The sequence below is a fragment of the Drosophila montana genome, unplaced genomic scaffold (genome assembly GCF_035044405.1).
Source record: "Drosophila montana isolate Dmon_TW-CO22-7 unplaced genomic scaffold, ASM3504440v1 contig_1853_1, whole genome shotgun sequence".
Lineage (NCBI taxonomy): Eukaryota > Metazoa > Arthropoda > Insecta > Diptera > Drosophilidae > Drosophila > Drosophila montana.
In genome coordinates, this window is record NW_026996772.1 from 133647 (window position 1) to 160110 (window position 26464).

General features: G+C 38.2%; 1 protein-coding gene across 5 annotated transcripts in view; it reads left to right on the forward strand.

Annotated features, from left to right (window-relative positions):
- Window positions 1-15456: 15456 nt before the first annotated feature.
- sdk (sidekick cell adhesion molecule) overlaps window positions 15457-26464 on the forward strand; it is a 114522-nt gene continuing 103514 nt past the window's right edge. For 4 of the 5 annotated variants that reach the window (XM_064700560.1, XM_064700556.1, XM_064700559.1 and 1 more), the window contains exons 1-2: window positions 15457-15600; window positions 16408-16837. In XM_064700560.1, the coding sequence (XP_064556630.1) occupies window positions 16621-16837 (217 nt within the window). In that variant the 5' untranslated portion in view covers window positions 15457-15600; window positions 16408-16620. The remainder of the gene's footprint in view (window positions 15601-16407; window positions 16838-26464) is intronic. The other variant, XM_064700557.1, reaches the window with a different exon arrangement.

Sequence of the window (26464 nt, forward strand, 5' to 3'; positions counted from 1 at the left end):
GCCCAGAGCTCAGGGTCTGTTCAAGCGTTTGCTATGCAAACAATTGGTCTTTGATATACGCTTACTTAAATCTGGGGATTTGTGATTTGGTCAAAAAGCTGGCGTCCATACGGCCATAAGGCCATAAGGCCATCAGGCTGTTATCCGTTTGAATAGTCATGAATCATATCATATTTACGCATTTTCATAGCGACAGCGCGTTCTGTTTATTCAGCTGGAAATCACATTTTGTCTGCAGCCTTAGTGTAATATTAAATGCATTCATTTATATTATATTTATTCAATTTTTTATATAAAGCTGTGCTGAATACACAGATTTCATGACTATATTTTGATATTTTGAGACATGCTTTAGGGGAATGAAAGAAAGTGGGAACTCTTTAAGGCAGAAGCCAAAACTCATTTTCTTGCCATTTTATTTCTTTACATTGTCGCCTTTGCTCTCTTGTTCCCTGCTTTGTGCGACATTCGTAAACGTTTGGCTGGCTATTAAATCAGAGTAAAAGAAAATCCCTTTAAGAGAAAACATTACTTCCATATTTTCTTTTTGATTAATTATTATATTTAAAAAAATTTTTTGGATATATTTTTCAAAAATAATATTTTCTCGAAAGAAAATACGTTTTTATATTTTCAAAAAATATTTTTAGTAGAGTAAATTTAAAATTTTTTTTTGGTTCATTTTTCGAAAAATAATATTCTTGGTATTTTTTCGAAAAATATTGTTTTTGAAATTTTTCCTGAAAGTAATATATTTGGTATTTTTCAAATAATAATATTTTTGGTATTTTCGAAAAAAATTTGAAAAATTGTTTCTTAAAGTAGATAAAGATGATGCTTCAGCTAAAAATAATTTATTTATGTAATTATCATTTAATTATATTTCGCATGAAAGATAAATTTATACATAGTATATATTTTATATATAAAATTGATAAAGTAAAATAATATTCAGACATAAATTTCTGATGGAAGAGCATTAAGAAATCGATGAGTTTTGGACATGATACGTGAACATTTTACATATATAGCTTTTTTTGTTGGTATTACTGTATTCAAATTGGTTGCCAAGCAAAGATATGCAAACTCAAAGAAGAAGTCGTCTCCGCACTCGATGTACATTTTTGATGCCAACCAAGGCGGATTGGCACTGGGATTGGGATTGGGATTGGGGATGTTAATGGATGTGTAAGACTCCAGAGCCGAACACTTTGTGGTGCCTGGTCCTTCGATTCTGCTGAACGCCCGCCCGCCGGATTGCCGTTAGAGATGCAGAGAAAAAAGCGAAAGGAAAAATGGAAAATGTTAAGAAAAAGCAAGAAAGAAAACAAATATTAGTTCTTTGGTATGCATAAAAAAAAAGAATCTGCCAACAAAGCGTAAGAAAAATCGTTTAATGCACAATTTGTCATAGAGGGCAGCACTTAAACCAAAGCCTGCAGCCAGCCTCCACGCTCCTCCACACCTCCGAAGGTGCGTGCATTTAGCAAAAAAAAATAACAAAAGAGAACCCACAGTATAAGGCAATGTTTAACTAACGCCCAAGCGTCAACTCGAGCAGATTGCAAATGAAATCAAATGGCTGACTGGCCATATCCATCGCACTTAATGGCCAGCAAATTTTTTGGCAGCAACTGCACCAACTGATCCACGCTGTCTGCATCTCTCCCCCCCCCCCTCCACCCCCCACATTTGGCTGGTTATTGATACTTAGCGCCAGCAGGCAACTCATGCCAAGCCAATCATCCAATCACCCAATCAGCCCAGCTCCCAGTTCGCAGTTCCATAGTTCTATAGCTCGCAGTCCACTCAGCGACGACGTTCAAGTGAATGGCAAAAGTGGAAATGTTTGCAATTTATTGTTACTACACAATGATGCTGGACATGAACATGGACAAGGACTTGTGAGCTGGCCATCGCGTTGGCATACTGGCTTGGCCATGGAGCTGGGGCTGCCATTGTTTGGCTGCCGACTAGAGATGGACACGTCTTCAATATATTCAGCACGACTTATCGTCAGATAGATTTGACAAATGCATACAGCTTCAATCAAAATGGATGTAAAAGTCATGTCCGTCTGTCAAAGTTGAAGTATTGCTATGATATCTTTATCATTTTATAAAACATGTTTGACTTGTGTGTGTAAGGGGTCACACTCTTTTCTATTTAAATGCGTAAGGCCGTTTATCAAAATAATTTATATTAATGTTTTAATATATGCTTGGCTCATAAGCTTTTAATCTATGCATTTGCCTTCACTCGCACTCTCGCTCATGTTTTCTTTACCCTGCTTTCACACGAATAACGCCCTTCTCTGCGATTTTCACGCCGTCAAGTGAGGCCTTTTAGGCTTTGTCGTTTCTTTGCCAGCTGGCCTTCGCCCTTTTGTTTATTTATTATTATTATTTATCATATTTTCGTGTCACGTTAGAAATCACGAAGCACGCTCAGCACTAGCCTAGGTGGAGTCCATTGATTCTAATGTAGTGTGCAGCACTCATTGATTGCCAATTGATTGGCGAGTGTTTGTGGGGCGGTGCCTCGGGGTGGCTGCGCTTGTCCAACAACTGCTGTAGAAGTTTAACTAACTGTTTAACTTAAAGCTAAAGTCATCCTTAAGTTGTTCACAGCTTGCAACCAGTCGCAGAACTGCCCTGTCTAATGTGGCCGTAGTGGGGGGGAGGGTATAAAATTTAAGCAATTCCGCAGTTAACTTATGACTATTACCGAAGCTGCAACCGGGTGCAATCGTCTTCGACGTTGTCTACACACATATTACGTGTGGGTGGGAATTGACTGCCTGCTTGGGCGACAGTCAGCCAGAAGTCGGGCTTATGCAGACGAGAGCGGATGCCTGGCTAACCAAGTGGCTAGAGGAATGGGAATGGGAATGGGAACGGGCTTGGGATTGGGCATGGTCGACGCTACCAGGCGGTAGTCGTCAGACAAAAGCACGCAAAAACTTTGTTGCAAAACACTTAACATCCAACACAGACAGACACACGCACACACACACACACACACACACACAGACACCGACACGTGCCTTGGTCCAGGCTACAAAACTAACTAAATTGATTTCATTTTATGTGTCAGTTAGTGATGGATCAGTTGCTTGTGCTCTTGCTTTTTTAAATTGTGCAGTTTTCAGTCTCATTGACAAGCTGTTGGACAACCAAATTTAATAGTATCCTCAAGCCGAGAATATTTTTGCTGTGCTTTCAAAGCAGTTCCGTTTAAACGTTTCATAATAAAAAAAACTTAATGTTCGTTTATTTTATATTCAATTTTATATGATTTTAATACGCTGGTTAGTAATTCCCAGCCTTCCCACCCGATTTCCACCTGGTTCCGTGAAATAAGCTTAAAGCTGCTCGTATTAAATTGAAATTACCTCCCCATTATCAACCCAAGGCTGATTTTTAATCGCCGCACAAAGTGTCATCAAGTTGTCCATACCTTAACTAACATTGTTTGTGAAATTTTGGGTAGAGGTGGATTTTTCGAAAAGTGTGAAACGCGTCTGAAAGACAATTTACACAAAGATCTTTAAAAATTAGTTTGAAGTTGATGGAATAATAAGCCAATAAGCTGCAAGCAATAGTTTTTGCCAATGTTCAACAGAAAAGCAATCGATTGTTAATCATTTATGTACCATACCACAGTTTTCCGCCTATTTTCCACAGTTTTAGGTGGAACTGCTTACAAGCTAGCTAGACCAATAATTTACACAGAATAAGAATCGGATGGTAAACAAAAAAGTACCGTACATCGGTTATTCGCCCATTTTCAGCAGAATAAGAATCGAATCGTGAATGAATAAGTTTCTTACAACAGTTTTTCGCCTATTTTCCACAGTTACAAGCGAAATTAGCATGCGCCTTTGGTGCATAAGCCAAGTAGAGCACAATTTTCAGTTGTTTAGCTTATATGGTTTGGGCTGTGATCTGGTCATCAATCAGTCAGTCAATCAATCAGTCAGTCAATCAGTCAGTCAGTTGTATATAGAGATTGAAGCAGGTTCGTTTGCATAAAAGATGTGGACATTTTTGTCGCCAGTCTAGAATGTCGATTGAGCGCCGCAACGATTCGCACTGGCAGGCTGTGTGTGTGTGTGTGTGTATGTGTGTGTGTGTGTGTATGTGTGTGTGTGTGCGCGCGTGTTGTGCATTGTCTGGTTAGTCCTTTCCGCATATATTTGAAATAAAGTTACGACAAGTTGCACTCAATTTTCAGCATTTACTGTCAGCGCGCTGGCACGCCAAGGCAGTTCCAGCAAAGTCCTAAGGTGGTGGTGAGGGGGGGATGGCAGGGGCACAGCAGGGCCATGTTGTCGTGATGGCCACGAGGCGAGTGTTACATAGAAATAAACATGCATATAAATATATATTATACATACATATAGACGGGAGTATATGCATATGCATATGTGTGTGTGTGTGTAGGTGAGCAGGAGAATGGCCAACAAAAAACTGTGTCAGACCGTGCGGACATGTGAGAGGACGCAGTAAAAACAAAAGCGAGCAGCGCATAAAACGCTTGAAATGAATACGTGCAACTATTGTGTGCACCTCAATGCAGCAAGTGTATCCCCCTTCCGCAACGCCGCCGCCGCCGCCGCAGCCGCCTCCCGCCAAATGCAACCCCTTGCCCAGTTTGTGAATATCTCGGCGCGGCCATCTCCGGCTGCCGCAGCTTAGCCTCTCTGCGTTGAAGCGTCAGCTCGTCGTCGTCGGCTTGCCTTTTGATTTGCAAACATTTTCATTTTCATTGCAACTGCCACACACCTGTTCAGTATGAGTGTGTGTGCGTGTGTGTGGTTGCGCCATTGTTTGTGCCGTAGATAAGCTGCAGCAGTAGCCGGGGCACAGCTCCATTTGCATATGGAATTACATGCGTGTGAAATAGCCAGCCCATGTTCGCAATTCCACGCACAAGCCACACACAGCCCACACAGCCACCCACACGCACACACACACACACACACACACACTCGCACATCTGCCGCATATCCATTAAAAACATCACAACACAAGTTGCAGCAGCAGCAGCAGCAGCACGCATCAAGTTGTCGCATCTGCCACGTGGCAGGTGGCAGCAACAACAGCAACTTATTTAAGTTTCCAACAAATTAGGTTTTCTGAATTAGCTGCTCATAAATCTGTGGCCATCCAAACAGGCGTCGTTCCAATTGTTGCGAGAGATTCATATAATTAACTTACAGCTGCCACCCAACAGCAGCCCCACCAGCCCCGCCCCCAACTCCTATCAGCCGCTCCTCCTGCCGCCCGCATCTGTCACTGCATTGTACTGAATTCCATTTCCGGATGTTGATTACGTTGCCTTCAGATTTTAGTTGCGAAATTCGATTTGAATTGCAGATTCTGAATTCGCTGAAAATCTGAAAAACAAATTTATTCCAGCAGATCGAAAAGTTTTCATATTGCCAAGATATTTCGTAGGAAATTTTTAAAGATGAACATTTATTTATAACGAATCAATATTAGAAATAAATAAATAAATATACATATATAACTCTAAGGAAGGAAAAGTCCAAAAATAAGCATTTTCTTCGGGCTGCAAAATATGACAAGCCCTTCGAGCGATCTTTTCCATAGGTTCTATATAATTAAGCTGTTCGATAAGGCTAACATGAAGCTGTTGATTAGGATAATTTAAACAAGTAAGAGATTCTAGTCGGGAGCTCCCGACTAGGGGATACCCTGAACCCTCTTCTATATATACTGTTCTAGCAGCTAAATGTCAAGTTTGGTGACTCTAGCTCATATTATTTATCGATTTTTATCGATTACTTGGAAACGGGGCAAGTTATCGACTATCGGAAACAAACTCGATCTGCGCGGGGGGCTAGGAGAACCTACATCTAAAATTTCAAGTCTCTAGCTCTTATATGTTTTGAGATCCTTGCGTTCATACATACGGACGGACGGGCAGACAGATGGACATGTTTAGATCGACTCGGCTATTGATGCTGATCAAGAATATATATACTTTCTGGGGTCGGAGATGCTTCCTTCTGCCTGTTACATACATTTGCACAAATACATAAAACCCCTTTTACCCATTTTCAATGGGTTCAGGGTATAAAAATAAATAACCCAGTTACGTAGCGAAGACGACGTTTCCATTAAGCATACATATTCTTGATCGGCAGCACGATCTGCTGTTGTTCTGATCTAGCTATATAGACTTGGATATAGCCATATCTGTTCGTCTGCCTGTTTCTATGCAAACACGTCTTTCAGTTGTATACCGGATCGAAGCACTATATCATATAGCTGCCATAGGCTGGATCGGTCGAATATAAAGTTGTTGTATAAACATTTTTATTGTTTACTCTCACATATAAACCGCATCTTATCAACTTGGGAAGAAGAATTGGATTACGATTTTGTACGGGGAACTTTTCTGATTTCTGACAAGATCTTCTCAACAAACGCTCTCAATTCTTCTCGCTTATCTGGAAAAACCTGACATCACATTTCTACAAGTATGCAAACTTTGGTTGGCCGAAGCTTAACTCTTTCTTAAACTTGTCGAGGTTGTTTTAATTGAAATGTGAAATGTGTAGCGCATGGAAGAAAACATATCCGACCCCATAAAATCTATATATATTCTAGATCAGTATGAACAGCCGAGTTGATATACATATGTTCGTCCATCTCTCGGTGATTCTCACATATCCGCAAAGTGAAAGTCTGCAAGTGTATTAAATCTTCGACGAGCCTTAATTTTTTGGTTTAAATTTACTTTATTGTGGTTTATAATGAAATAGTTTGTTAAGCATTTAAAGAGGTCACAATTTGTTGTCAAGCTTATTGATAAATATCGAAAATCTTTCGCCCATTTGTTGGCTTGATTAAAGCTAAGCTCGAGTCTTAAACATTGCGAATTGGCTTAACTGGACGCAAAGCTCGTCCTGGTTAGCCTTGTGCATAATGAGGCAGCTGCAAGTTGTCATATTTGTTGGTTGTTTTTTTCTTCGAGTTGAACTTTGTTTTAAGACCTTTTTTGGGCGTAGGGAGGCGGGGGCACAAAAAAATTGACATTGTTACTGAGTGCGAATTCGACCAGAAGTGGATTTCTAGCACGAGATGGAGGATGGGGGATGGGGGGTGTGGGATAGGCGGGTGGAGGGTTTGGGCAGTGACTGGCGCCGGCTTAGCACTTGGTCCACGTGAAGCAAGAAGAGTTGGCCAAAAAAGAAGAACAATAAACAAGTTGTAAAGTGCAAAAGTGCAGCAGACTCGGCCCATGCGGCACAAGTTTTATGGGGAGGAGGGGGTGGGGAGGGGACGGGAATGGGAATGGGAATGGGGCTGTTGTTGTTGTCGTGCAATTCCCAAGCAGTTAAAATAATTGCAACAAATTTTCAAGTTGCCTCCATTTTATATACCCCTTTCTCTGCACACAATCCATGCACACAACAAGAGAGGCGGGAGGGGGGCTGCGCCCAGCGTAGGCGTGGCCGTAAGCAGCAGCCACATAAATGTTTTAAGCTGTTGTGAATTATGGTAATGAATGTCAGCGCAAACTTCCGGCCAGGCAAATGTCTGCCAGCTAGCCAGTCGGCTGCGGCCGGGGATGGGGGATGGGAATGGGGGATGGGCCCGGGTCCGACAGCCACAAAGCCCGACCCCAACCCCAACACCAAGGCAGCCCGACAGGCGACAGCTTATGCTTTTGTTTTGCGACGGCTTTGTTCTTCGGGCGCGTCGCGTCGCGTCGCCCAGCGGCATGGACGGAAATGCAACGTTTTAACTGCATGCGAAACATAATTGACAAACGGTTACAATGGGGCATACAATGCCCCAGCGTCGTGGAGCCGGGGTAACCGGGTAACATCTCTGCGGCGGCACTCCAGGGTATCCAGTTGCGTCTCCGGCCATGGGCCACTGTGATTTATGTTGCCGTGCATCGCCATTTTTACCTGTCCATAACAAATTGGACACCAGTTGATGGAGCGTGCGGCAGGCAACTTGTCGCAATGCAGCTGCTGCTCCTGCTGCTCCTGCTGCTGCTGCTGTTGCCCCTTCCGAAAGTCTTCACTTGTTGTGGTCAGCAGCTAGCCAGAGAGGAAGAGCGCAACAGCTTGGCTTATCCATGTCTGTCATCAAGCTTAGCCAAGTTCCAGCGTCTACTAAAACACATGTGTGCGCCCTAACAGGAGGTCCTGGCATTTTGTCAGCAGATATGCAGCACATTTAAGATGATGTAGCGTAGCAATAATACGCATATATCATTGTAAAGTAGATGCATGCATATATATAGCAAGATATTTGAGTCCAAATCGCACGCAAAGTGTCAACATAACCTCACATATGTTGGTATTTTAATATGGGGCAAGGTTTATAAACTGTTAGAATTAGTTATATAGTTATAAGTTGATGCTCATTTTTAACTATATACATTCATGTATTTAGCTATATATTCTAGTAAATTGTATCCAAATAATCAACATAACCTCAAATGCTGGTATTTTATTTCGGGGTTGTGTTTCTAAAATAATACTAATACTGATAATATGCTTATGCTCAATTTAATGCATATATATACATAAAATTACGTATGCATCCTGGTCTAAAATATTTCCAAATTAATCAACATAACCTCAAATGTTGGTATTTTATTTTGGGATTAGGCTCCAACTTAAGTACCCTGCGTATACTAATATTTATAACAAGTTTAGACTCATTACAAAGTGCAAATTTTAGCCAACAAATGAGCATAACCTCAAATGTTGGTACTTTATTTTGAGGTTAGGTTTTTAAGCTAATTCTTATACTTATAATAAGTTTTTGTTCATTATAAAGCATATACATATATGCATATATTCAGCGAGATATTTGAGTCTGAATTGCAGCCGATAAATTAACCTAACCTCAAATGTTGGTATTTTAATTTGGGGTTATGTTTGTTAACTAATACTAATACCTATAATATGTTTATGCCAATTATAAAGCATATAAATACACATATTTGGCATAATATCTGAGTCCAATTCGAAGCCAATAAGAAATCATAACCTCTAACGTTGGTATTTTGTTGTGAGGTTATGTTAATCACCTTCTACTTACACTTTTAATACATTTATGCCTACGTATATAAATGAAAGCAATTGTATTCTACGCACTTGATAATTCGTTGAATCCAAAGCAAAACATAACCTCAAAACGAAGCATCTTTCGCTAACCTCAAAAGTCTTTCATTGTTGTAATTACACAACATAACCGCAAATCCATAGAACTTTCTGTAAGCAGTTGGTAAAAAGCCTTTAAATACGCTCGGTTCGTGCAATTGTTTGCTTTTTATTAATTTCATAATTTCCACCCTTTTGTCTGAGTTTATTGAGTCCAAAAAAGCGCAACTTTACCAAAATGTTATGACCACCAATTAAAACAGGCTACAGCAGCATAACCTCAAAATTGTGAAATGTACATAAACATAACCTCAAAAGTTACACAGCTTTGAGGTTATGCTACTAAATTACAGTACAGTCTGAGAGACTTTTAAGGTTAGGTTGCTGAAACGAGACTGAAAAATGAAAGTTCGAGTTAAAACAAACTGTAACTCGGAAGACAAAATTAATGAAAAAACTAAAAGATACACTGATATAGATACTAATTAACAATGGAAGACAACTGTAAGTGCAAATTAAAAGTGCGAAAGTTGCAAGCTTAACTTGTTTGCAAGTTTAACTTGACTTGAATCAGAGCCCGTTGCATGCTTCAGTCAATTATAAATCAATATTGCGAGCATGTCAATCAATCCAACACATGAATTTCGCCCTAATCAATTGAATGTAATACAGCTAAGAAGGGCCAACCGCACTCTGGGGTCGTATTGGGGGCTAATAATTGCCGGTCTTGACAACTGCTGCAAAGCGATTTAATAGCTCGATAAGTGTCGTATCCAGCACAGGTGTTAATTGCCAGAGCTAGGCCGCCTTCTAATCTTCTCCTTCCATTGATGTGCGGTTTTCTAGCCAATCGACACCTACTCGCATATGCACGTGAGACCCAGGGACAGCTGGACAGCTGGACAGTTGGACACATGCCTCTTGTCGGGCTGAAGGGTTTGAAGGGTCGTGCAACAGGCTTCGGTTGCATATATGCGATTGTTATGGCCTGGTCAAATGTGAGCTGGGAAATTGCATTTGTGTGCTGCGCTTCATTTGGCTGCAGTTCATATTCGATTAGCCAAACGTGTCATGGTGCGTGTTTGCCCGTTTCCTGCAACAGATGGCGCCAGCTACACAAATCCAATGCGACGACGGGCTCAGCCAACTGAAGCCGAGTGCGAATGCATGCGAATTTCATGACTGCCAGTAAGGAGGCGGGGGTAGTGTGGCTGTGTGCGTGTGCTGAGATGTGTCCCAGCACTGGACAAACACACACACATAAGGCAGAGAAAAAGGGCGCCATGTCAATTGTATGAGCATGTCTAGCGACTATCGCGATGTCAAGCTGTCTGCACACTTGTTGCTCCTCAACTCAAGTGGCCAGAACACAGGACAAATGGCCAACTGGACAGTGGACAGTTCCACAGTTGCACAGTTGAACAGTCAGGCAGTTGCACAGTTGAACAGTTGCACAGTTGCACAGTTGAGGAGTTTGCGGAGTTTGCGGAGTCGAGCAGCGCACATGCTGCAATTGGATTTTCATGCGCAAATAAATTTGACAGCTGCCGCCTTTTCAATGAGCTCTGTTTTGCAATGTTTGCTTTCTCGCTCTCCCTCGCTCGCTCTCCCTCGCTCGCTCTCCCACTCTCGCTCTTTATATGCCCTACTCAATGGTTATTAGCAATTTGTCAGCTCGTTTAGAACGTTTTCCTATTGCTCAAACTGACACCTGAAGCTGTCCTTTGAAGTGCCGTCAGAAAGCTCGAAATCCCGGCAGCTCATAATTTTAGATTTTGGATGAGATTCCCCGAGAAACTAAATATATATTTACATGTGGGATAGTTTAGCTAAAGCTGAAGCTGAACTTAGAAAATATTGCGATTCTTTGATCTCGAGCCAGCTAATTAAATATCTGTGAAAAATATTTTTCAAAATGTTTTTTTTACAATATTTTCAACGATATTTAAATAACCAATTAAATGATATATTTTATGGCCTTCTTTTAACATTATTAGGTTCTTAAGTTTTAGTAAATAAATCAATGCTTTTTTCAAATAAATAAATAGGTATTTCTTTTTCGATTTTTCCTTGTGCATTTTTATTGAACTAATTATAAAATACAATATAGTCTATTAATAATATTTATAAATTGTTTTTACGATAAGAAAAATACATGCTTTATACTAAATATATTTAAACAACATTTATTTATGATTGATTTTATGATAAAAAAATTTTAAATGATAAAAGATTTATTTGTTTTCCTGTCTAATAATTTTGAAGGAACTTTTAATTAAACTTCTAAAAGATATATATATTAACAAACATTTTGTTAATATATATTAAGATAAATATTAATATATATTAAGATAAATATTAATATATATTTCGAAAAATATTTTTATATATTTAGAAAAATAAAAAAAAAGAAAACCCCTATTTATTTATTTTTCATATATTAACAAATTTTTTGTCTATATATTGTATTTATTGTTTTATCTTTTCGATATATTCCATCTGATAGATAAATTTGTACATAACTAATACATTTAAATATTTGTATCTATTTCATTATTGTTATTATTATCAATATTATTAGAATTAATTATTATTATTTTTATCACTCTTATAATTATTTTCTTTTATTTATATTATTATTATTCATGTTATAATTACTATTTTTTTTACAATTCTAATGCATTAGCTACATATAGAAGAGAAGCTCTATTATTGTTTTTAATTTTATTGCTATTAATAAATATTTCTTAAATTTGTACACCTAACTTGTATATATATTTATCTTATTGTACTTTATTAATATAAAGCAGAACAAAAGTTTTCCATAACTTGAAACGCCTTCCCAGTTGTTTGCTCTGAAAATCTGTTATTTAGAATTGGTGAAATTTGTTTTTTAAGTCTTTGGACACTCGGTTGCATATTGATTGGTCAAAAATTGGCAACCATTTAACGCAAATAGATTATATGAAATGGGGGTAAATGTATTAACGATTCGTTCTGCTGCTCAATCGGGATTTGTTTTGCTGTATTTTTGCTTTGGTTCTGTGATTTGTGTCAACAAACTAGTCAGCAACGAGTGTCGGATAACACCTTCAGTTCTGTGTGGCGTATCCACGGTCACGTACGGACACAAATAGATAACCCCGCCCCGATGCTCGATTGCCATGGAACGGCTGGGATGTCCGGGATACTAGGGCGTATCGATACTGTAGCCGTAGTTGTAGTTGCAGCAGCTGCTGTGCTGGAGCATAAGTTTTAAAGCACATTTCAAATCAATTCGACTGCCAAGTTATGTGTGACTGGGCAAGCAGTCGCCCATGTGGAAACGCATGGCCACAGGTCACCATAATGGGTGGCAACCACCTGAATGCATCCACCTAAGTCCGCCCAATCAACCGACCAACCAACCAATAGCCGAGCTCCTGTGACCCATGCCCATTGACGATGAACAGCACATTTTCATTAGTGTATTGTAGAAACTACCAGGCCAGCGCTTCCGAATTGCATCGGCCCGACGACTCTTGATCCGTCAGAGCCGACTCGTCTCCACTGTGGTTGCCGGCCACAGGTTGGGTATTATAGCTGCAGGTATTCAAGGTATCAATGCCCATTCGGCCAAATGAGCGGCTTAACATAAATGTTGCAAATCGGTTTTCAATAGAAATTTCACAGCACGCTCATATAGATTGTAATTCCGGTATAAATGGCGCTATCAAGTGCAGAGGAAACATCAAAATAGGATCAGAAATTCCATCTTTCGATACATATGGTAATATCACTCTATCCAGCCAGAATGTATCGCCTGAAAGAGACTTTTGCGATAGTAGCCAATATATTTAGTTAATGTTTGGGAAATAGTTTCGACTGAGTTGAATTGGTAAAGCTGGAAATAGAGTTGGTGTCGCCTGGAAGATACATTTGCGATATTAAGAAATTTGTTTAGTTCATGCTGGAAGGAAATAGGTGTCGCCTGGAAGATATATTTGCGATAGTTTTTGACTGATGATTAGAAAAAAGTTTCGATTTTTAAACATACTGCAATTTACGATCTGATCAATGTGAAAAGTTGAAGAAAAGAAAATCGTTTAAAAAGAATATTGAATAAATAATTATAATATTGTAACTCTCGCTTATTCAGGTAGTGCTATTAAAAAAAGTTTGATTAAGAATTTTTAAAATTTTAAAATTGATTGTAACAATAAAAATAAGATCATAATACTATATTAATATGACGATTTTAAGGTATTTGAGAGTCAGCTCTGCTGGTTTACTGTCTCGCCCAATTTTGCTGTATCTGATACCCAGTGTGCCGAGCCTGGTCAACAGAAGATAATCATTTCCTTTTTTTTTTTTTTTCGTTTTTGTTTTGTTTGTTTTTTTTGTTTTTTTTTGTTTGTTCGAGTTTCCTGTGCTTTGAAAGAGCCAATGCAATATAGTCTCGTTTATGCTTTGCGTGCACGTATGTATGCCCGTAACAGATTGCCGTCATTCAAACTCTTCGCTCAGACTCGAACTGTTTCTGTCTGTTTCTTCCAGAAATATAGATAAGACGACCGTTTCAGTGTGCGCTTTGAGCGAAACTCGTTAATTTTGCAACGCTCCCAAAGGTAGGCAACACTTTGTGCGCCAACTTTTCATGCCTGTATTTTTGATATTGCTCGTCTAAGCACACACGCACAAACACACACACACACACAGACACACACAGACGCTCTCGCTGCCAACTTGTTGCGCGAGGACAAAAAACGAACTCAAAACAAAAGCGATGCGTGGGAACCGTTAGGCGGCCGAGTGGTTGGTGTTGCTGTGTTGCCGTTTGCTATGCTCTGTTATGATTGGAGTGGGCCACGCATTGAGTGCGAACTCAAGCCGGATCCTAACGTATGTTTATGTGAATGCCAAATACATCAATGTTATCTACTTGCGCTTGTGCTTGTGTTGCTGCAAGTGTGAACGTATTTTTGACAGAAAATGCATTTTGTGATCAGCCCTAAAAAGTGTCACCAATTCTTTTTTGCACCAACACGTCGCCAGCTCGCTCTCTCTTACCCCCGTCGCCCTCTATCTTATTTGCAGTTGTTTTTTTTTTTAAGGCAGCGAGTGCGTGTGTGTGTGAGTAATTGTTGTTGTTAATTAACTGAAATCGCATTAATAAAGTTACTTGGAGCGCGCCACAAAATACACATCCATACACACACTCACACACAGGCACACGCACAGTTTTTTTTTATATGAATATGTGTGCGGTGTCTGTGTGTAGCCGCCGCAGCGCATAAAAAGTTTTAATTGGCAGGCGACGAAGTTGACCTGACCTCTAGCAAAAGCCGCGGGCACACACACACACACACACACATGTGACAGCAATTTTTAAGTGCATTTTGAAATGAATGCACACACACACACACGCGCTAACAAAGAGCTCATATTGTTGTATATGTTTTTACATACAGCAATTGCGATGAAAAATTTTGTAGAAGCATCCAAAAAATAAAAAAAAATAAAATATTAAAATGTCCTTTAATTTTAGAACTCGAAGAAAGCAATAAAACGGCAAATGCAAATGCAATTAATTAATACATACTTATTTAGTACCAGCTAATTGGCTCAAACATCGCATTGCAATCAAAAAATCCTATATTTTTTATTCATAAATGTGCCAGAAAGAGTTCCAAAACACGCAAATTTAATTTATTATTTGCGTTTAATTTCATTTTCGGTTTTACAAGCATTTCGCATTTGCACTTAGCACGCCTTTTGAATTTAACCGCGATTGACTTGAGCGCTTTCCGCGAGTTAAGTTGCTTTGAGTGGCATTTTGAGTTAAATGCACTACGCAGGCAGCATCTGTTGCGCGACAGTGGTGAGAGAATTGTTGTCTGTGATACGCTTAGCTTAACTTTGATTGTACAATATTTAAGTTCTCCTAAAAATATTCCCGAGAATTATGACAGAATTGAGGGTTAAGAGAGATTTATATGGTTTAGTTTATGCTCAATTAATTATAACTTTAAAATCTGTAATGTTTCAACAACTATGAGCATGTTCAATTGAGTAACTATTGCTATTATTTGCTATAAGATTGTGAGCCACTGTGCCTTTGCACGCTAACAGTGCCATTTTGAGTTAGCATTAACATTGAGTGCTGCCTGACAGAGACAGAGCAGTTAATTTGAGCATAAACATTGGGCAAGTGAAGTTAACATAGCAATCGTAACAGTTTTCTGTTAACGAACCCCACTCAACAGCTCTTGGCGTTGCTGCATTTGTTATGTTTCTGGCAGCGTTTTCAGTTTGTTTTGTGCGCGCGTTCCGGACGGTAGTGATTGCCGTGTGTGTCTCGTCGTCGTCGTCGCTGTTATAGCCGTCGCCGTCGTCGTCGTCGCTCGCGTAGTCGTAGTTCGTGAGAAAGCAGAGCCAAAGCGTAGCTGGTAAAAAACGTTGTATGTCTTATGTGTGTATCTTTGCTGCTGGCGCGTCGATCGGCAGCGCGCAATGATCTTTCAATATTTTTGTTGGTTTTTTTTCTGTTTCTCGAGTGTTTGTGTGTGCGTGCCTGAATATTTGTATGAAATGGAAATGCATGTGCAATAAACGCAATATAAAACGTGCCGATAAGAAAACAAATGTTTATAATTTTATTAACAACTGATATACATACAAACATATATTTACATTTAGATATGCATTTTGCATAAGTGTGCATAGTTGTTGTGTGTTTTAATGTGTGTGTGTGCCTGTGTGTGGGAGCGAGCAAGCTTGAAACGAAAGAATTGCATGTAAAAACGGGTTCTTGCAGCCAACCAGTCGACAGCCGAGCCAAAAGAAAAGGGTTCAACAAAAAGCCACAACACAACAGCAGTAGCAACATATAAAGAAGAAGAAGAAGAAGCAGAATTCCCATTAAACAAACGCTGACTGCGCTGCTGGCTTTGGCTTTGGCTTGGCGCGCTGATCGTGCCCTGGCCTCTCACATGCGCTCGCTCTCTTTTGCTCGCGTTTCTACCTGCGGCAGGTGTGCATGTGTGTAAGCGAGTGAGTGGATTTTGGTGCGAATGGACAGCACAAAGCGCAGTGGTAGATTAAAGTGACGTTAGCATTTGTTTTAGTTTGCGTTCTGTTGCTCATCATCTTCTACCGCTTCTGCTTGTGTGTGTGTGTGTGTGTGTGTGTGTGTGCGTGTGTTTGTGTGTAGTTGTGTGTGCCCGCCTCTTTAACTCACACGCCCTGCTTGCTGTTGTCTATTGTAGATACGAAAAAAATGTTAGCGAAAATGGTCAATAAATAGAAATTGAAACAATTGAAAAAGAGCAAAACTTTTGCATAGCTTAACGAAAAAAAGACGAAAAACAAACTGAATAAAAATTAAAATAAAAACACTGTTAATTGAACAAGCACAAGAAACGCCGCAGCTTAAAGTAAAAGACAGGCTACAAATACAACAACAACAACAACTGGCGCAAATGCAGCAACGATCGTTGGCGTCGTCGCTGCGGCGCGTCAACAAAAAACCAGCAGCAGCCGCAGCAAAAGGAAGAATCAAAAAACCAACAACAACGTCGGCAGCAGCTTGGCTCAAAATGCTGCCGCTATCGACGTCGCCGCCTCTGCTATTGCCGCTGCTGCTGCTACTGCTCGGCATAGCCGCATTTAGCTTGGACAGCTGCTCATGTTACGCGGGTAAGTTCTGTCTTCTGCACGTTGCCCCTACCCCGCCCCTTGCCCATTGCATGCATACATTTCTTCTTCCACTTATATTCTGCCTCTCTTGTTGTTGTTATATTTTATTTCATGTTTTTTTCTCATTCGTTTTTGGTATTTTGTGTGTGTCTCGAAAACATGTACAAAACAAACAGCCCGTGGGAATTTGTTGGTGGTTCAAAGCGTAGCAGGAAATTAGGCAAAACAGGGCGACATTCTGTAGGCGAAAGAGGAGCACAAATAGTAGCAGGAGTGGGAGTAGCGCGAGTTTTAGTAGTAGCTCAACGCATTTCGATCAGCAATACTGATTTCTCATTTTGGTCGTCTTGTTGTTGTTGATGTTGTTATCAAATTAAGTCAAAGTGACCCCAAAAACTCAAACCGCACTCAATTTGGATTTACAACTGTCCAAGTCAGCTTTAAATACAGTGAACTATCGATAAAGGAGTTAACTATATTGTATAGATCAATATTGAAGCTTGAAAGGGTAGAAAAGTATCAAACTCTTAAAAATTCAATAAATTGGTAGTAAATAGTTGTCTTTGATAGAAATGTGTAATATTTCCAGATAAGATCCATTAAGGAGAACATTCCTGTTATTGGGAATAATTTAGAAATAATGTTAAAGTGCCATAAAAACTTTTGGCAAAATTGATTTACACTATATTTCATTTGCTTCGAGTTAGACTCTCAATATAAGGTTCACTCCAGTCAGCATCCACTGTAGCACTCGGTGGCAAAGAGTTTGATGACAAAAATGTATATTTAACACCTTGTCGCTGATATTTTCACAGAATCCAGAAACAGAGAACGACAATTCAAAGTGTCTTTGTGTGTGTATGTGTGTGCATGAGCGTGTGTGTGTGTGTGTGTGTGTGTGTATTGACTGTGTAAATAACTGCAATGACAGCACAAAAGTTAGACGAGTCCACATCAAACATACGATTTTCCAAGATGAAATGCGCAACCGAATAAACAGCCAAACTGGCAAATGGAGCAGAATAAGAGGAAGAAGCTAAGAAGCAGAAGAATAGAATAAAGTTTAGCTTTCATTCAATTGTACTTAGATTACTCGGATAATGTTCAACAAAAATGAGCGAGTCCCCAAATATCGAAAAAAAAAAAAAGAAACGACGGAACATGCAAGTTTTTTCTTATTAGGGTTGATTGGAATTTCATTCTTTAAATAAAGTACAATTGAATTAAAATAAGAAATAAATAACTCAAAATTATGTATCGTATTTGAAACTTGAAAAAGTTCGGGATATATAAATTAAAACAGGGTTGTAAAGTCAAGAAAGTTGAACTAACTCCCTGCCTTAAAATTCGGATCGTGACGCTAGCTTTTCACGACTTTGCACCAAGTTTGAGGTTGAAACCTTCATTTTCGTCAGGTTCGGGTTTCAAGATTGTTTGCTTTCTTGACTCATGGCTTAAGGTTAAATATTTAGGAATTCCAGATTCGAATAGGTTAGGTTCAAAATCTGTCTTTAATTCTATAAAATCATTTAAGTTTAAGGCTAATCTGGATATTTACATACTAGTTAAATAATCCTGATCAGCAAAATCCATATAAGAACATACATATCAAGAAATGGGAGGAAGAAAGAAAGAGAACTTTGCTCTATTTATAACATTACTTCCAAGAGCTAGTTTGAACTTGAATATATGTATATCCTTTGCAGGATTTGGGATGTTTCCTTCACCCATTGTGCATGCTCGTTTATGCCTCATAGGCTTACAGGGTATACAAAGTAATTCTACTTGGAAATTCCTTTCGAATGTCTCATTACATATTATTGAGCTTTCTGTCAGCTGCTGAACAATAGTTGCATTTAAAATAAATGCCTAAACCGAGTGGAAATAAGTTTTGTGTGAGAACTTTTAATTAGTAACTTTTGAAATTGGGAATTGTTGAACAAGTTGCAGCTGTTCAATTACTTGCGGGCCTAACTGTAATTCTTGGGGCTTACGGCTGGCTAATTAAGTGCTGTCAACTGAGTTTTCCACTAATTTGTTTACTTCGATTATAGAATAATTAATCCCACGGGCTGTGTTGTTGGATTTAATCACACACACTTTTTTGCATTTCGTGCACAATACTAGAATAATTATTAATAATTGTCAATGATTAGTGTACAATAAATTGTTGGATTCATTTATTTTCATCGCAATGTATTTGTTGTTCCCGCTGAGCTATTTTCATTTTAAGTGTTAAGTCTCGAGTTAAATTTAATTACAAAAATTGTTTCACCTGATAAAGCAAACATTCCACATTCGTTTATTATTGTTGCAACTCGGAAGCACCGAATTGATAAACATGCATTAAACAATTTATCATGAATTAATCAAAGTTCACGTTGTCATTCGCTATTTTGTGTTCCATTTTATTAATTGACATATCATTGCATTTACTGTAATTTTCTTTTATTATTCTTCTTCGGTTCATTCCGTTTATTCCATGCACGGAATGCCAACTGAAAGAATTTTGTTGCGCATTTTAAACATATGCAAATAATTCTTTATTATTTCACGTCCGTTTTATTCCATGTCTTGCCTTGTCCTTTCTTTTCTCTCTTTGCTCCCTTCCGTTTGTTTCATTCCATGTCGTTTCAATCTATCTTATATCGTTTCACTTTATGGCTGTTGTTCCATTCAATCATTCACAAATTGACCGTTCCATTCCATGGTATTCCTTTTGTCTTCCAAAATGCTTTCTTCCATGTTAATAGGAATAATAATTTTATGCTCTTTATATATGTGCTCTATTCCACGGCATTCCACACTTTGCTTTAGAGTAGTTTACATTTTACCATTCACTAATTGGTAGTTCCATTCCATAGCATTCCTGTTCTATTCCAAAACGTTTCCTTCTATGTTAATAGCTATTATGCATTCAATACATAATGTGTTCTATTCCGCGATATTCCACTCTGTGTTTCATTCATTCCATAGCATTCCTGTTCTATTCCAAAACTTTTCCTTCCATGTTAAAAGCTTTTATGCATTCGATGTTCTATTCCACGATATTCCACTCTTTGTTTTAAAGTATTTTGCATTTTATATGCAATTGTCGTTCCATTCCATAGTTCTATTCCTGTTCTATTCCATAAAGTTTCCTTCCATATTAATAACTTTCATGCATTCAATATATAATGTGTTCTATTCCACGAGATTCCATGCTTTTGTTGTACAGTTTATATGTATTAACCCGTTTTATATTTTCCAGCGCAACCAATTGAAATGAAGCAGGTTCTCATTGCCAAAGTCTCGATTAATAGATTCCATCTTATTGTATTTTAATGTTCTATTCAATTTCATTGCAATTTCAAAGTGTTTGTGCTAATTGAACTACTTACGGCTTGAATATGTTTTAAATCATTTCTGATTCACTTGAAAGCCCGCCAAAGTGCCAAAAACATATAATTGCGAATAAATGGTCTGTAATTGCCTCATGTAATAATATAGTATAATCAGCAGTTAAATAACTGAATTTAGTCAGATTTCCATTGAAATATGAATATGTATGTGACACGGAGTTGGAGCAAATAACAAATACCGAAACATCAAATATTGCAAACAAGTTAATTAACAGGGCAAGTGTGTACATAATTTGAATATGAAATGCACACTCAACTGTCCACAAAATCTAACCGGGGGAATGCAAATATGTTCGCAACGTTCAACGGCCAAACAGAAGCTCTATAAAATTATTCTTGAAGCAAGTTGGTTGTATTTGAATGAATGAATAGTGCTCGACTAGGCGATGACCTGTAAGTGGCTCCACAGAAGCTCAAACTCCAACTTCTTAAATACTTGAAGCATCTATTGACTTCAATTCATTGCATTCCATTTAAATATAGACTTTCATGTATGTATGTACTTTAAATCAGTTTTAGGTAGAGTTCATTTTTGTGGACAAGTACTGTGCGTCGGCAGTGCGCTGGTTCAAACTCAGCAGCAATTGTCAGTTTGACTAGTTTTTAGATAACTTAAAACAAGTTTATTTCTATTGAATGAAGGTTGGATTGATAAGCGGCAGCTCGCTGGTTCAAACTCAGCACTACAATTTTCAATTCTTTTAGTTTTCAGATAAATGAAAACAGAAATGTTTTTCATTTGAGCAAGTGGAATGGGGCAATGAAAATGAAGGAACATTTTTATGAGCCTCATCAGGAATGTTGGACTGATAAACGGTAGTTCGCTGGTTCAAACTCAGCAATAATTGTCAATTTTAAAAGTTATTGTTAAATTTGTGTTTAGAAAATGTTTTTTTCTTTTAACCAATTGAGGAACATTTATGTTAGCTTCATCAGGTATGTTGGACTATAAGGCGGCTGTTCGCTGGTTCAAACTCAGCAGCAATTTTTTACATAAATTAATACAGAAGTGTTTTTCTTCTGATCAATTGAGGTGGGGAAATCAAAATGATGAAACATTTACATATACGAACATCATCAGGAATGTTAGGATTGAATGATTGAATGTCAGGAACACACCATGTGAATAGCCGGAATAAGATCTGAGTGGACCTGATGGTTTCTGAAGTTTTTATAGCTTCGGGCGGCAATTTTTATTTCTGTCTGAAGTTTTTTATTTGTCTGAAGTTTGCGCGAATTGCTCAAACAATTTTGAGACCACATCATTCATTTGACGCGGGCAAAGCCGGGTTATATTTGTTAAATTTATACATATGTAGATTTGTCTTATTATACCCTTATTTAGAGAGCTCGTTAGGTATTCAGTTTGTTTATACCTAAAGTTGATTTTATATTTATTTATTGTTTATATTAATATTTGTCACAATATGAATACCCTGTAATTGCGTTTAATATAGGCTCTGCGTATTAACACACAATATGAATACCCTGTAGTTGCATTTAATGTAGGCTTTGCATATTGTTAAAACAATATGAATACCCTGTAATTGCATTAGATGCTGGCTTTGAATATTATTAAAAGACATTATGAACACCCTGTAATTGCATTAAACGCTGTCTTTGCATATTATTAAAAGACAATATGAATACTCTGTAGTTGCATTTAATATAGGCTATGCATATTATTAAAATACCCTATAAATACCCTGTAATTGCATTTAATGCTGTCTTTGCATATTATTAAAAGACAATGTGAATACCCTGTAATTGCATTAAATGTAGGCTCTGCATTTTACACATATTTTTTTTCTTAACTTTTCGATCACCTTGAAAACTCGAAAAGTGCCAGAGAAGCCGACGCAGCGTCAACATTTCTAGTAAAATGTTTATTTTTATATTTAAAATATATATTTATTTTTTTTTCAACAGCCATGTGGTTGAATGCGAGTATGTGATTTATTTAAGAATTTCGCAATAATTATTTACATAGTGCAATTGACGCTTCGCTGGCCTTGCAATTGTTTTGTTTTCTTTTCTCGTTTTGAGCTCCATGAAAACTGCTGATGGGGCCGAGACAGGCCGAAAAGTCTCCCGTTTCCCCGTCTAGTCTGTAACACTAGTTGGCCGGAGTCGGCCCAAGTAGAGTTCTGCAAGGGCTGCGGGCCCCACCTGTTTGGGGACTCTCTTGGACTCTTGTTCCCCATTTTTGGTAACTGACCCGGCACAAAGCGCACAAAAGGCGCCACAGCGCAAATTTGTTTGTTGCCACTTTCTTTGCCATATTTTGTGTTTTCAGTTTTCTGTTCCCTTTTCTTGTTTTGATTTCTTATTGTTTTGTGTTTTGTGCTGCATGTGAATTTTTCTGTCGCAAAATGTCTTTTCTCTCACAGGTATTACCAACTTCTCAAATTACACAGAATACAGGGGGGGGGGGGGGGGGGTGGACATAAGCTAACGGCATAATTATTTTGCTCAAAATATTTTGCAAACCGTGCACAAATTCAACAACTTTATTTCGCGCTTTTCAAATTGAAAACAAAGTACTCCTGCCAGCGAAGACTCTTTGTGGGAAAACAATAGCAAGCGATTTACTCTCTTCATATACCCTGTAAATAAAATAAATTGGCTTTAAGGCAGCAAAGCAGAAAAGGTATAAGAACTAACAATAACTGTTTTTTGTTCAGAAAGTATACATATATGTATATTCTTGATCAGCATCAACAGCCGAGTCATATTGCCGTGTCCGTCTGTCTGTCGTCTGAACTAGTCTCTCAGAACTTTGCATAGGTCCGTCTCTGTACTCATATGTCGGAACGGACGGATCGGACCACTATATCATATAGCTGCCATAGGAACGATTGGTCGAAAAGTAGGTGCTTGTATGGATAACTTGTTTGCCTTTCAAGATATCCTGAGCACTTCGGCATTTATCAGTTAAACTACGCTGCTTGCATATAAGCCAAATCCGGTCGAAATCGCACTACTATATTATACAGCAATATAGTATGAAGAATTCGTTACAGAATGGCTTTTTGTATGGCAAAATATTGTGTTATCCAAGAGATTTGCGTCAAACTCAGCATTTATGAGCTTCGCTTTTCTCACATATCTGCAAAAGGGAAATGCTTACAAGGGTATTAAATCGGTTGTTGAAAATATAACAACTAAATTGTTTCAATTTATATTTATTTAAAATGTTTTCAAGCCTATCTTTCAATTGAAAGCGTGTTTCTTTAAAAAATAACTGCTCGTAATTCGAATTTCCTGAATTTAATTTGCGAGCGACCTGTATTTTCGATCATTATTTTTTATTATTATTTTAATAATAATATGCTTTTCATTTAAGCGTGAAGTATTTAGTATTTAGTAAATATTTTCTATGAAATTGTCAAAATTCAAAGTAAATGCTGTTTTTCTCAACTCTCCCAACGACAAACTTAAACTGAATGCAAAATGTTTTTGAATTTTGAAATCCCGTAAAACGCGTCTATCTCAGATTTGATTTCGTACAATTACATTTTCGAGCAAAATGCAAAATGCGAAAGTAAATTGAATCGTGCCTGGCTGCTTGTAAACTCCTGTAGTCCTCGGCAAAAAGTGAACAACCGGAATTGATCCATAGGAGTCGATGTGTGTGGCTCAACTAAAAATTTAATTATCTTTGCACCTTAATTGGTATAGCTTTTCAGCTCTGCTTTTTTGGGCATACCCTACTCTGCAACTTTTCAACTTTTGTGCACAATTTATTTAGTTATTTGTGTTCATTTTATAAAATTACGTGCAATTTATCTGTGGCCATATCTATTTAGTTTAGATCCGATACTCTCACTTCTTTCTGGGCAACCTTGGATATTGCATTAAATTTCAGCTTAAACCATTTGGGAATTATAAGAAAAACCTCTTTATCTTTCATTTTTAAGCCTCATTTGTATGTACACCATTCTTGCTTTCTTTTGATGTCAGCTTATTGTTAGCATTTTGTAGTGTATATACAGCTTCGGTCTATGCGATATCTGAATTTTGCCAGACTTGTGCGGCTGAGGTTCGGTGCATCAAGAGTTTGTGACATGATTTGAAAACTTTTCCTTGTCTTTTGACTGACAGACAATTCACAAAACATAGCCCCATTTTCCACCCACAACAACTGTGTGCGTGCGTGTGTGTGTGTGTGTGTGTGTGTGTGTGTGTGTGTGTGCCACAACATCTTTGTTCAAGTGGCTTTCAAACTGTGTCGCATTTGTTAGTTTTGAATGCATTGGCTTTTAAGCCCATAAGCGCATTTGTTGTGGCTTGCATATTCTGTGCTAAACTTGTGCAAATATTGCATTGGTTTATCGGGCGGCATGTTTATAAAGGGGCAGCTTGTCGTACTCCTAATGCTCACGGCACATGGCGTATGGCAAATGCATGTTTAACGCCCCAGTCGCGTTTGCTGCGCTTTCGTTTAGCGTTCGTCGTGTTGTTTGTTTATTTGGCTCATTAGATAAATCAAATTTCGGTTTCGGCCATTGTTGAGCGGATTGTTTTAATGCGCACCAAATTGATTGACCCACAAAATGCGACAACACAGTGTACGAAATTTGGCTGTGCAGCGAATGCAGTATACTGTTTTGGGTTATCGATTGCTGTTATCGATAAATTTGATTGATACAAACCTGACCGCAAATGGATCAGTCGATCAACCGCCGTGCTCAGTGCCAATCTACTATTGATTGCTGTTATCGACAAGTTTTTAGAATATAAAACTGTTTTCAGTACAAACTTATCGATTGCTGTTATCGATAAATTTGGTTGATATAAGCTGGCCTCAAATATGTTGTAAATTATTTCCTCATTGCCAAGCTATCGACTGCTGTTGTCGCCAAGTTCTTATAATAGAAAACTGATTTTAGTACAAACTTATCGATTCGTGCTATCGATAAATTTGATTGATGCATAATTGACCTCAAATATGTTGTTAAGTATTCTCTCAATCGCAGTGCTAATTGCCAAGCTATTGACTGCTGTTATCGCCAAGTTTTTAAGAGAGAAAACAGTTTATCGATTGCTACTATCTATAAATTTGATCAGTCGATCAACTGCCGTAAAAAGTATACAACTGGACGCAAACAAAACCCAGTTTCGAGTTCTGTTTAAGTCGATCGATTGCATCAATCGATATATCGATTATGGTTATCTATATATTGCTGCTCGCTAGCCGTCATTTATGTTGCATTATTCTAATGCGTTTCTATTGACAATATAATCGCATTGCACATTTCATGCAGCATCAGTAGCCTCATCAGCAGCAATAGCAGCAGCAGCAGCAGCGGCAGCAGCAGCAGCAACAGCGGGCAGCATAAATAACAACAATAACAATAACAGTAACAATTATACGATTTGATCCCCAGTTCCCCGATGTTCCGGGCCCCGAAAAATATGCAAAGTGCTTTCGCACAAAACAATGCGCCAATAGCCAAAAATCAGCAGGCGGTCAACAATTCGAATTACAGCGGGGCTTTTGTGGCGCTGTGTAAAATGTTGCGGCACGAGGCATGCAAATTGCCGGAGTGGCCATTGCTCATTTAAATGGCCTCGCATCAGAAAGTTGCTCAATAATATATGTTTTTTTTTTCCATGCGGATGATTTTTGTTCGAGCCGCAAACGTTATTCCGTCTCATTGCCACCGTCTCACGGTTTCATTTCCACATCGTTTCCCATGAAAAGCATGTTGGGAAAAATTAATCAACCGTGGCAACTCTATCAATATGCAATTGATACGATATCGGAGCACATATCCCAAGTTTACGCATATTTTATGATGGAATTGAACATCTTTTCATTGCCTAAATATTTGATTGATATAAACAGGATTTTAATGCATTTCTATAACAACAAAATTCATTCCCAGTCTCAAAATATTAAAAAAAAGCGTTTCATTCCACATGTTTCAGCTACCTAAACTGATATAAGATGCCAACATTTAATGAATCTATTATTGGTAACCACACGTCTTGCATATTTTTCATTCCAAGGTTCTGCATAACTAGAATAAATATAATTTTAGAATATACATATGTGTTTCATTCCAGATGTTTTAACCGTTAAATCATTATGCCTACTCTTCCTTTGAGATAAACATGTATTCAAAACAAATGTGTTTCATTCCACATGTTTCAGCTGCCTTAATTAGTGTTAGTTGCTAAATTGATTATCAACTCACATACAGTTGATTCACATGTTCCC